At 44.8% G+C, this 13336-nt stretch overlaps 1 protein-coding gene across 2 annotated transcripts; it reads right to left on the minus strand.

Moving 5' to 3' along the window:
- Window positions 1-347: 347 nt before the first annotated feature.
- Window positions 348-13330, minus strand: Ctsk (cathepsin K). 2 transcript variants are annotated; one of them, XM_005356973.3, is made up of 8 exons: window positions 10383-13330; window positions 8793-8913; window positions 8239-8361; window positions 7986-8144; window positions 6359-6577; window positions 2636-2801; window positions 2394-2499; window positions 348-866 (listed from the first exon to the last, which is right to left on the minus strand). In XM_005356973.3, the coding sequence occupies exons 2-8, from the start codon at window positions 8910-8912 to the stop codon at window positions 767-769; spliced, it is 993 nt and encodes a 330-aa protein (XP_005357030.1). In that variant the 5' UTR covers window position 8913; window positions 10383-13330; the 3' UTR covers window positions 348-766. The 2 variants fall into 2 exon arrangements, with proteins under 2 accessions (XP_005357030.1, XP_026639965.1); XM_026784164.1 differs by lacking the exon at window positions 10383-13330 and having other exon boundaries at window positions 8793-9042.
- Between the last annotated feature and the right edge of the window lie 6 nt (window positions 13331-13336).

Below are 13336 nucleotides of genomic sequence, written 5' to 3' on the forward strand. Positions count from 1 at the left end.
ACAAAAAAAAAAACAAAACTGGTTTGTTTTTCTTAAAAAGAAAACAAAACTTTGACCAGGAGTTTAGTTCATGGTCTATCTCAGGTTCATAGTGAGTTTGAGGACAGCCTTATCTAGTTGAGGCTCTATCTCAAAAATAAAATAAAATTAAAACAATGTAAGGAAACCTGATCTTTGAAGGCTTAGGTACGCACGTCACTGTTGGGACCTCGGGAACACATCACCGTGTCCAGCTTCATGGCAGTTTTAAATACTGAGGTATCTTCTTGGGTGCACTTAATCCCAGAAATGTATAGTTTTCATGATACAGTAAGTACTTAATAAATGCTGCCTCATACCATATCCGATGTGAGTGTGGATACAATGTAATTTATTAAATTGTAAATGAGATACTTTATTTCAAATGCAAAGAAGGGAAAGAACACACATTTCTTATATCATGCAAATATATCAGAGAATTATGAACAGGTTTGTGAATCTTGGCACTGGAGACAGGGACTTGGGGAGGTCACTCCAGCCTGCTGGAGATCTCCACTGTTTGTCTACACAGGATCAGCCCTCAGACAGCAGAACCCAGTGAGTCGGGACCAGATCTTAGCCTCAGAGATGACAACTTTCGGAGAACGGGGTGGAGAGAGGGACAGCTACAGAGGTGTCACCAGGAGCACGCCCACTCAGCAGTGCTTTCTCAACCCCCTTCCAAATACACCACCACATGGCGCCATGGAAGAAGGAACGGGAGAACTGGACGTCTAGGCTGGCTGGATCACATCTTGGGGAAACTGGCCAGGTTGGTAATGCCACAGGCATTGTTTTTATTCCGAGCCAAGAGAATATATCCTTTGTTTCCCCATCTTTCTCCCCAGCTGTAGAACCAATCGAGAAAAATACTTAGCATCTTATCTATATAGTCCTTAAAACACTCACTATATTTTACTAGGCACTGATAATATACAAAAAATGAGCAAATTGTTTTTTTTTGTTTTTGTTTTTTTTTTTTTAGCTTTTTGAGACAGGGTTCCTATGTAGCTTTGGAGCCTGTCCTGGACCTAGCTCTTATAAACCAGGCTGGCCTCGAACTCAGAGATCTGCCTGCTTCTGCCTCCTGAGTGCTGAGATTAAAGGCTTGTGCCACCACTGCCCAGCTAGAATGCCAATGTGGTTTGTTTGTTTGTTTGTTTGTTTGTTTGTTTGTTTTGAGACAGAGTTTCTCTGTGTAGCTCTGGCTGTCCTGGAACTCACTGTGTAAACCAGGCTGATCTTGAACTCACAGAGATCGGCCTGTTTCTGCCTCCCAAGTGCTGGGATTAAGGCGTGAGCCACCAGCACTGGCTGGGTTTTATTTTTAAGGGCGTTATCTCCATTACGTTAACTGCTGTGGGAGAACTATTCCCAGGACAGACCCTGGAGTAGCCCAGCACTAGCATGCAATCATCAGACTCAGCTCTCTGTTCCTGACTGTGGCTGGGATGTGACAGCAGCCTCAGCTCCTGCTGCCAAGATGCCGCTGCCACAACTCCAGTGCCCTGAGACCGAGAGGTAAGCCTTGTCTTCCTTAACTGACTTAGTCAGAATCCTCTACCACAGCAAACAAAGAAACTAAACCAAGGTCTTACAGATAATTGAGATGGCTGAGTGTGGTGGCGCATGGCTTTAATCCCAGTACCTGGGAGGCAGAGGCAGGAGGATCTCAGTGAGTTCTGTCCTAGCGTGGTCTACACAGCAAGTTCAGGAAGCCTGTCTCCAGAGGAGGAGGAGAGATGAGGAAGAGGTGGTATTTAAGGCAGAACCTGAAGGGTGAACAGACTTGGTGTCTGCGGGGATGGGAGGAGGTAAAGGATGTAAAACTGAGGACAGATGGAAAAGGGAGATGTGTTATGACAACGTGGCTAAAACCAGGGTATAAAGCAAATTCAAGTGGGAGACAGACCTGAGGGGGTGAGTTAAGATAACGTTGAAGAATTCGGGGCCATATTGAGCTCAAAGCTAACCTGAGCCATAGGAGACCCTGTCTCAAAAAATGAAAATCCATCGGCCAACCAAACACATTAGGCTGAGCGGCCTTTACTGTCATCTAGTTGCTTAGCTTTACTCTGGGCGGGAACATTTGGAGTAGAATCTGGTGGGCCGGAGAGAGCGCTGGGAAAGAAGTGCTCTCTGTCCGACTCCGTTAGCAAAGTCTTCCTGATGGGCTGCACCAACCAGCATGGACACAGGGTCTGCCCTGTTGTCTGTGTGCACAAGGAGCAGCTGAGCAGCGTATACTTTGGACATTCTTGTCCACCCATCGCACGGTAAGGTCTGTGATTATGAACCTGAAGGAAATACTGGGGAGCTGGAGGGGAGGCTCAGTGTTACAGAGGGGACAGAGGGACAGCAGTGCTGACTGTTACCTGTTTTTAATTATCCAGTGCTTGTTTCCCTTTTGCACGCCATAGCCCACCACCAACACTGCATGGTTCACATTTTCACGGTCGCAGTTTTCATCATAGTACACACCTACAAAACAAACCGGGGATGAGACCCTGGGTGGTCCCAGTCACTGTTTACACTGAGAACCAGACTTAGCAGATGGCACTGGGACCATGCCCACATCCTAGAAGGGGGGGCTCCACAGGAAGAGGCTCTCTCTCACCTCTGCTGTAAAACTGGAAAGATGTCAAGCTCGCATCAATTGACACAGAGATAGGCCCCACCCGAGCCACTGCTCTCTTCAGGGCCTTCTCGTTCCCCACAGGAATCTCTCGGTACCCTCTGCATTTAGCTGCCTTTGCTGTCGGGTTGTACATACAACTTTGATCCTGGAAAGAAAATCAAAGGTGAAGAGGAATGTAGCAATCGACTGGCAAGAAACTGGTAAGAAAGCAAACCAATGTGAGCAGCAATGGACCAGCTTTTGGGTCTTACCATTTTAGAAAACTATGAAAAGAAGCCAGGTTTGGTGATGCACACTGGTAAACCCAGCAATCAAGAGGCAGAGGCAGGAGGATTGCCATGAGTTCAAAGCCAGCCTGGGCTATAGTAGGATCCTGCCTCAAAAAACGAAAAACAAAAAACAAACAAACAAAAAGGTGAGGAAGAAAAGTCAAGTGGCTTCCTGCTTTCTCACAAAAATCAGCTCCACAAGAGAAGAGACTGTTTCTCCTGGCCACTGCGCTGTCTCTCCACAAGAGAAGAGACTTTCTCCTGGCCACTGCGCTGTCTCTCCACAAGAGAAGAGACTGTTTCTCCTGGCCGCTGCTCTGTCTCTCCAGCCCTTGTCATCAGCATCTTCTTCTTCTTCTTGAGACTGTGTAGCAGGCTAGCCCTGAACTCACTACATAGTTATATAGTGATGACCCTAAACTCCTGACCCTCTCTGGCCTCTGTCTCTATGTGCTGGGATTACAAGCATGCCTTACCTCTCCCACCCTGAGAGACGGTTTTTACTAATGCAGGATATGGAAACATTTTTCAAATAAAAGGTTTTTTTTTTTTAAAAAAAAATGCAAATTATCTTCTGCCTGGACAGTATATGTAAGGCTCAGGGTGCAGGAAGGTACCAGCTGCTCCTTGGGGAGTTTGTCAACACCAAGTCCAGCTGGAGAGATGGCCTTGATCGCTGTACACAACTCAACAATGCTAGTATGGGCAAAAGAATTTAAGCTAAATCTTATGTTTTTATCAGAGACAGAAATAAGTACATAACATGACATGAAAATAAATTAACAGCTAAGTAACTTAACTTTTGTTCTTTCAGAACCATGCAAGCTTTGCAGGCCTCACTAACAAAACGAGGTCTGTCAAGGTGATGCGCTCTTTATGGCAGCTCTCCTACATACTAGACTTTGAGCGCACTAAGGTAGGCTCTGTAAGAGCACATACCTAACACCAACACTACTGCCAGCATTTGATGTCTAAGGTGACATGACCTACTGCCTCAATTTCTCAAAACCTGTTTGTTCCCTGACACATGAATCTGGTGTTAAACTTCTCAGATCAACAAGACACCATTGTGTGGCAACATTCCTGTGAGCTCAGCACGCTACAGAGGATCTCAAATTCAGGCTAAGCCTTGGCGTTGCATGATCTCAAAGAGAAGGAAGGAAAGAAAGAAAGAAAGAAAGAAAGAAAGAAAGAAAGAAAGAAAGAAGGAAAGAAGGAAAGAAGGAAAGAAAGGAAGGAGGAGAGAGAGGACCTTGTGCAAATGAAATATCCTATCTACAAAGGAAATGAAGTATCTTGTGAATGGACTTAGTAAGTATCAGGGCCTGGCCTGGCACAGACTTTGACCCACTCAGGAGACAAAGCAACTGGGTCTGTGTGTACTCAGCCCGGTCTGGACTACAATCTCAAAGCAAACAAACAAAACTCCAGGCCAAAAAAAAATTCTCACCAATTTGATGAGTGTAGTGCTGGCTAAACCATGGACTGGAGGGACCGTTCAACAGTTAAGACACCTGCTTTTGCAGGGGACTCAGGTGTGGCTCCCAGCACCCACAGAGTGGCTCACAACATCTGTAACTCCAGCTCCAGGGGTCCAATGTCCTTCTGACCTCTGGGGCACCAGGCATACACATGATGGACATGCACTCACTCATACACATAAAATAGAAAACAATCTTCTGAAAAGATGGAAGTTGTCGATTGTTAAGTGACTAATTCCTAGTTCTTTATACTTTTCTCAAATCTATCCTCTAATTATTGGTCAGTACATTAACAGGCAACAGACTAGACTATAAGAGTCTCTCCTTTACTATTTTATTTTGGGTTTGGGTTTTGGTGTTTTGTTCCATTCTCCCCCCATAGAGGAGCTCATGTAGCTCAGGCTGGCTACATTCAGATTCACCATGTAGTTTAGGATGATCTTGAACTCCTAACCCTTGTGTCCCTGATGTGGGAGTGTCTTCTATCTATCTGTTGCTTTCATTGGTTAATTAATAAAGAAAACTGCTTGGCCTGATAGGGCAGAATTTAGCTAGATGGAGTAGACCGAACAGAATGCTGGGAGGAAGAAGGCAGTGAGACAGACGCTATAGCTCTCCTCTCCAAGATGGACACAGGTTAAGATCCTTTCCGGTAAGCCACCACCTCGTGGTGCTACACAGATTATTAGAAATGGGTTAATCAAGATGTGAGAGTTAGTCAGTAAGAAGCTAGAGCTAATGGGCCAAGCAGTGTTTAAAAGAATACAGTTTCCCTGTAATTATTTTGGGTAGCTAGCTGGTGGCCGGGAGCTGGGAGGCGGGAAGAGGCCCCAAGCTCCTACAACATGTCCCAACCCCAGGTGCTGGATTACAGGCATGCCCCTGGGCTCTCATCCTCAGTCTATAAGAAGAAACACAGATGGCCGGGGACTTCGTATATACTGCAGGCAAACAATTGGACATTATATAGTAAATTTTAAGACACAGACACCTTCAAGCCCAGGTGACTCTGTTCCAAGGTAACAGCATATTATAAAAGTCTTACATGAACACATGGGAGGAAAGGCTGTGCCAGACAAGCAGGCTTGGTGGGTAAATCTTATTTGGTGAGATGGCTTAGTAGGTAAAACTCTTGCCGAATAAGCCTGATAACTAGAGTTTGATGCCCAGGGCCCATGGTGGAAGGAGAGAATCCAGGGAGTTTTTCTCTGGGCTTCACATGCACAAGAAAGTGCGAGCCCACCTGCATATACTGACATGCACGGTCCACACAAATACACACAGTAATACGTTTTATAAAATCTTGGTTTTTGCTGCAGTATGAATTTGAGCATGTTATAGTAGCTCCTTAAAAATCAAGGATAAGCCAGTCTTTTAAGGAAATACGCCGAGCACATACTTTAGCAGATAGTCGCCAACATCTGTATCACTGGAACTTGCTCCTCTCTCAGAGATCTGCATCACAGCTTATCTATATTAGAAACTTCAGGGGACTGGTGAGATGCTCAAAGTTTTTCTACATTATGGAAATTTTGGCTTTCTATGGCCATTTTATTAAGAAAGCAGGATAGCCATGTGTGGGACCCAGGCCTGTGATCCCAGCACTTGAAAGCTTGAGGCAAGAGGAGTTCAGGGCCATCCTCAGCTACATAGTAAGTTCAAGGCCAACATGGACTACCTGAGATCTTGTCTCAAAAAAGGGGGCACCCTAGGATACCTAGTTGTGACTAGCTTGGGATACACAGTAAAATATTGTCTCAAAATTAAAAAATAAAAAGAGAGAAAGGGAGAGGGAGAGGAAGAAAGGAAGGAAGGAAGAAAGGAAGAAAGAAAGAAAGGAAGGAGAGAAGAAAAGGAAGGAAAGAAAAGGCAGCAGTACAGTAACAGGAAACAAGGTCGTGCTGGGGGAAGAGTCAGCACAGGGCTCCACCCTGCGGTGGGTGGACTCTCACCTGCCCCACGTATGGATAAGCATCTTCAGAGTCAATGCCCCCATTCGTCTGCACATAGCGGAAGGCAGTGGTCATATAGCCGCCCCCACAGCCATAATTCTCAGACACACAATCCACAAGGTTCTGAGGACTCAGATTTAAGAGTTTGCCAGTCTTCTTCTTGAGCTGGCCCTCCAGGGCACCTGCAGAGCTAAAAGCCCAACAGGAACCACAGTCACCCTGAGAGACACACAGAAAAACTGTCAGTCATCACTTCTCACACAGGGTGCATCTTCCTAGCAGCCTAAAAACATCTGTATGCGTGCGCGTGCGTGTGTGTTTGTGTGTGCGTGTGGTGCGCGCGCGCTAAGAATTCAAGCACAAGTGTGGTCACCTTTGTGAGGCCTTGTTATCTCCTACTGATAACAACTGTGATCACTGCTTCCTTTTATGGCTGTGGACCTTCTCCAGGATTCTAACCCTGACTTCACACTAGTTAAGTGACCTTGAGAGGTGGAGGCAAGAGGATCGGAGTTCAAGGTCAGTCTCAGCCTGAGTGGAGTGGAGGCCAGCCTGGGCAACAATGAGATCTTGTCTCAAAACTCTCTGAACATAGTGGACAATGAGTACTACTGAGAACTCAAGAACAATGGCAATGGGTTTCTGATCCTACTGCACATACTGGCTTTGTGGGAGCCTAGGCAGTTTGGATGCTCAACTTACTAGACCTGGATGGAGGTGGGGGTTCCTTGGACTTCCCACAGGGCAGGGAACCCTGATTACTCTTCAAGCTGATGAGGGAGAGGGACTTGATGGGGGAGGGGGAGGGAAAAGGGAGGCGGTGGCGGGGAAGAGACAGAAATCTTTAATAAATAAATAAATTAAAAAAAAAAAGAAGAGGAAGCCGGGCGGTGGTGGCGCATGTCTTTAATCCCAGCATTCGGGAGGCAGAGGCAGGCGGATCTCTATGAGTTCGAGACCAGCCTGGTCTACAGAGCTAGTTCCAGGACAGGCTCCAAAGCCACAGAGAAACCCTGTCTCGAAAAACCAAAAAAAAAAAAAAAAAAAAAAAAAAAAAAGAAGAGGAAAAGGGAGTGATACTATAGCTTATGAATTGACTCTTGTGAGCACTGAGAGACTTCATTTACATGGAAATCGTAGGAACTCCTTGTGCACAGTAATCTCAGAAATTGTCAGCTAGTAGTGTTTGCTCTCCTGGATTGTAGAATTTTCTACTCTTTAAGAATGAGAATTTCCTGAGGAGGAAGTCTTGAATCTTTACCAGCTGGAGTTGTTTGGCACTAGGAGAGGGGTGGTGTTTGCTGAATGAGTGTTACATCAATTATTCCCCTTACTGATGACAGCCCTGTACTGTTAAGGTCTTAGGAAAACTGAGATTCTCCTGAAGATAAGAACCTAACACTGTAAAAACTTTTTTTGGGGAAAGATTTTCTATGTCCTAGTAATTACAATTTCAGAATTTATTTTGCACAAATATTTCTACTTGAGCAGGAAAATATATGTGCAACATGCTGTTGTAACATGCCAAGTTCTTTAAAGTAGAAAAATCCTAAACATACAAAATAGCTATATTCTTGTAGCATGAGATATACCACACTGCAGGCCAGACTCACACACAAGAAAGCACCTGATTTTTGACCGGAGTAACATATCCTTTCTTTCGATAGTCGATGGCGTCGGGGGCTCTGCCCTCCCACTCTGGGATGTAGAGAGTGTCGTTACTGTGGGACTGAGAGGGTGGTGGTAATCTGAGTCCTGTCATCTTCTGAACCACTTCCTCACTGGTCTGAGACAAGGGAGGAGGTCAAGCATTAGCAAAGATGGGGGTGGTGGGGGTGGTGGGGAGACAGTGGGTGGGCCTGGATCTGAGGGCAACTCACCATGTCTCCCAAGTGATTCATGGCCAATTCATATGTATGAACACCAAGAGAGGCCTCAAGATTATGGATGGAAATATGCTTCAGGTTTTTTTCCCAAATTAAACGCCGAGAGATTTCATCTACCTAAATAGAACAGTCAATAGACTATGGTCATAGTCTGTGTGCGGTTATCTAAGTAGGCTTTAGAAGAAAAGATGCACCATAACCAGAAAGTCTGGTCTAGCTAGGGAACAATGGACTCTTAAGAGTTACACACATGAAAATGTACACAAAGTTCTCGAAAGACAACAGAATACTAAGACTACCATGAGAAACATTCCCACATACACACCACATAGCTACGTCTGTGGTGCAAAATACTGGACTCGTGCTATTCCTGAGCCACCCCTCCAGCTAATATATCTGTGCAGCAGATAGAGGGGCTGAGCACACAAGCCAAAGTCAGCTGGAGTTAGGAAATAGGGACTGCTTGCTGGGGTGAAGCCTTCTATTTGATTGAAGCAGAGGCCTCAGGTCCCAGCCCTCCTACATGCTCCCCTTGCAGGACCAGGCACCTTGCTGTTATACTGCTTCCTGTGGGTCTTCTTCCATAGCTCCCACTGGGTATCCAGCATTTCCTCAGGGTAGAGAGCAAAGCTCAACACGGGTAGCAGTAGAAACTTGAACACCCACATCCTGTCAAAGAAATAATTAGGGCAGACTTCCATTGGCAGGAGGTTCACAGGTCTAGCCAGCCTGTGGGTGTGGAGATGACGGCAGACACGTTACCAGGAAGGTGGCTTTTAACCTTTCGGGAGCTTTAGAAATAAGTTCTTAAAATTACAGAAAATTACACACATGTGTATTAATCCTAAGGGATTCATAAACCCAAAAGAAACCACACACACACACACACACACACACACACACACACACACACTTCTTGGTTTTCTTGCTTTGTAAGTCTTGGCTATCCTTGAGCTCATTATGTTGGCCAAGATGGTTTTGAATTCAAAGATCTGCCCCCCCTTCTACCCTGTGCTGGGATTAAAGGCCTGAGCTACTATGCCCAACCCAAGAATTGCCACTTTCGAACTACAAGTCTGGCAAACTTGGCTGTATGTGGAAAATAGACAAGGAATTGCAGGTAATTTTCATGATAAGCAGTAATGGGCAAAGTTGGGTGAGTGTACCAAAACATCTGCTTTCAATTATTGCAATTCAAGATATCCCACCAACACTGCACACAGGCAACTAGAAACAGGAAAGGCTCAGCACCAGTCTTCTCCAGTAACCCCATGCACATGCAGTGCTCAGAGACAGAGTCCTAGCTCAGGTATGCTTCATGCTTTGTTGATGGCATGCATCCTTTCTATCCTGCCAGGAGAGAAGAGGACTGATGTGACAGCATTTATCTATGGCATGTTCTCTGTGCCTTCATTTGCCGTATTCATGTCTTCTTTCCTCACTCGTCCTCTTTTGGCAGGAAACGGCCCTAATCTTAACCAGATGCCATGGGTTTTCTTTTTTCTTTTTTTCCAGAGACGTGGCTGCTTCACAGGACAAAAGCCTCAGATGCATAAGTGGAAAATGCAGGACAGGCGGACAATATTCTGTAATAACCAAGGTCACAGTTCACAGCTTTTTAGGAATTTGCTCTGGCTTCATTATCTTCTTGCGTTGGCTTAACTGCACACACTTAATTTAAAAACCATTCCCTGTCTCCAGTACAAATACAACTTGTGCAACACTGACTACACTTTTATGTGCTCTTTGCAAAGCAACACAATATGCAGCAGAACATTTAGTGACCGGAATGTTACAGGCTTGGACGTGGCTGTTAACTATTCCTCTTCCTCAGGAGCCAGTTAACCCTTTAGTTAAGCAGAACTCCAGAAAAAATCCACTTTTGAGGCAAGCTCACAATCCTCCTTGCTTTTACCAACAACCACATATTCATTCACATACACAATCACACACAGAATCCTAAAGATTTCCAGACAGATTTGATTTAGCCAGAAAATGAACTAAGAAGGATTATGTTATTTATTCAGGGAACTTCAGTTACTTGATCCCCAACTCACTATATCTTTCTCTTCTTAAAAGAACCTAACTGGTAGGAATAAGCTAAAAGATCCAGAAGTTAAAAACATTAAAAACATTACCTGTGGTTGAGAATCTGCTGTCTAGGCTCCTTTCAGACAGGACGTGTGGTTACTGTGAGCAGAAGACTAAGGGTGCTACATTTATCCATCAGGATTGCGGAAGTCAACTCCAGCGGTGGCTGGAAAATTTGGATAAGGGAGGGAGGCAGGGATAGGATGAGAAAGGGGGGTTAGGGTGGAAGGATGGACACGCATTTGCACAATGTTCCTGAGAGCTGCTAAATGTTCTGCTTCATCTGACTGTCTTTGGGGGGAAAATAAGACAGCACATTATTCCAACTGAGGCTTTGGAGAGGAAATAAAAGGACACAGCCCCAGCTGTCTCCATCCTTCCTCAAATGTCTTCTTGGAGAATTCCATCTTTTTCTACCCTTGCAGTCATGGACCAATCCCCTTACCCTGAACCATTTTCAACTTTGTGTCAGATCTTCTGAGATGACAGCAGGCACTGAGCAGTGTGTGAGCACACACGGAGGGGAAGGGGGACACCAAAGGCTAGACAAGAGTAATATGTGGCATATAAGGCTCCAATTTAAACATTTAAAAAAATTTGTGACTCCTGGCTAGTGTTACTGCTTCTGGGAGGGAGCAGCTGCTCTAACCCACATGGCTGTGCAGAAAGTCAGCGTGAAATGGGGTAGGAGCGGTCAGGAAGTTGAGTGCATGTGGTGGTGCACACACTAAGAAGCTGAAGTAAAATCAAAGCTGGCTGTGGGCACACCTTTCCCCCTGGCACAGGTTCTCTGTGGTCAGGCCAGGCCAGTCTACAGAGTGAGTCTGAAGCCAGCCAGGGTTATACAGTGAGATGCTGTCTCTAACAAATAAGAGCAGACTCACAAGGTCAAGCCCACCCTAGATCCTGTCGAAAACTGAAAAGTTAAAAAAAGAGGAACATAACTCAGTGGTGGTGTGCTTGCCAAACAGTATGAGGCCCAGGGCTCAGCGGCCACAGCACTAAGAAAGAAAGCAACCCAATGTAGCACCTAATTATTTACAACACCGGAATCAGCATTAACAGGCTGACGGACACACATGTGACTCTACCGTCAAACTCTCAGATGGGAGGATCTGATGAGCACTGCATCTCAATTATTAAAACCCCCAACTAGACCCAGTCACAAGACCTTCTCCAAATGCTTCCCCAAAACCCATGCATGTGGCAGATCATAAGACTCTAGCTCAGCCAACCATAACCCTAAACTCCATTTCTTTCCATAAACAGATGTGAGAAATTAGAAAATGAGGGATCCTGGAATAAAAAGGATATTACCACAAATCTAGATTCCATTTCAAGCTGGATTCCTCACGTAGACCCCAATTCCAGAGCCCAGGTTTGCCTTTGGATTTCAAGGCAAACCATGGATGTAGAGGGAGCCCAGATCCATATTCAAAGTTTATCATTGACAATTCCCTCATTTCTCTAACCACCTTCTAATTGGGAGGACATACGGGGGGAAAAGACATCCAGATGTCCCCCAGTGACTTCAAGTTCCAAGAGCTCTTCCCAGCAACTTCTAAGAGACTAGACAGCCCCCACTCCCAGAGTGTGACTACTGACATTACTCACAATGTGTCAGGATCAGGAGGTAAGTGAGGAACAGGGGGCTGAGTGATCAGGGCCCTATGATCTCTAATTCCCGAAATCAACTCAACTATGCTTTATGCTTATGTGTCTGGAGCCCAATTAGGGATTCATTTAGTTGCGCATGTCTGTTATTTATGAGCTGGAAGGGGATAATGAAGCCGCAAACAACATCACACAACACAATAAACTTTATAAAAGAAAAATACTTTGTTTTAAAATCTTTGCTACATGTCATTATTTTTGCCACTGTAAGGCTTAGCACAGATGGCTAACAAGAAAAAACAATCAAAAATAAAACCCTGAAGGAAAAGCAGAACAAAACCCTCAGAGTAGCTTCTCCCTCCCGCCCCTTCTTCAAAAGCCCTGTAATAACTGTACATTATATAGTTCAGATCACATTTAAAAACAAGCTGATTATTAAAAAAACAAATATTTCATTGGAAACTCAACTTTTTGGTTCTGTAAATTGTGATATAAATATATATGATATTGTATGTGTGCATATAGAATAAAAAAATAGCCTCCTTTTCCACTCTACTGCCTGGCACCAGACTGAAGAGAAACGGAGGGAAACTTAGTACACAACAATTCCTCAGCCTCGCCATGAGCCTCTCCATCTGGGCTCCTTACCCTAAGAATACACTTAATACACCTTTTCTGTATTAGTTTAATCTTTCACTTATATACTGACAGGAGTCAGTAAAAAGAAGAAAGAAAAAGGCTACTGATACGTGAGACGCACCTGAGGACAGGAAAGGGTGAAGGCAGTAGCTTGTATCTGCGTTTCTATGGCTGTGATTATCAAGTGACCCTGTGTGGATTTGAGTCCGGACTAACAACACATCGACTCACATTTATTCCAAAGCAAAGCCCAAATCCAGGTTTGGAGAGGGAGCAAAGGGCAGACTTCAGGAAGACCTACACGTGCTTCTGGCGACAGGAAGGAGAGGCTAGTGTGTAGCAGGGCTTTCTATTTGGTTTATACCCTCGTCACTCAGATAGCCGATCCTCTCCAGAACACGTGTGACTCTGACAGAAAAATGCAGCATTGACTTATGGGCACGTCTGAGATTTCCGACAGTGTTTATCTGGCCAGCCTATGTTGATCTGCAGATCTTCCACATAAATTGAGAGCACCAAAGAGGAGTAATCCAGCTTGATCATTAATGTGTTCTGTATAAACAGAAGACTGTACTTGGCCTAAAGTTCCATTTTGGCTGGGCATCGGTTTAAGTGCAGCAAAGACTTAATTTAAATACTCTTTGGCTGCAATGCTAAACACAAAGATACCTGGAAAAATTACCTTTTTAGGACTCTTTGAAGACCAAGCAGAAAGACAAAGAACATCTGGGACAAACTTTGCATATAC

This window comes from Microtus ochrogaster, chromosome 21 (assembly GCF_000317375.1).
Source record: "Microtus ochrogaster isolate Prairie Vole_2 chromosome 21, MicOch1.0, whole genome shotgun sequence".
Classification (NCBI taxonomy): domain Eukaryota; kingdom Metazoa; phylum Chordata; class Mammalia; order Rodentia; family Cricetidae; genus Microtus; species Microtus ochrogaster.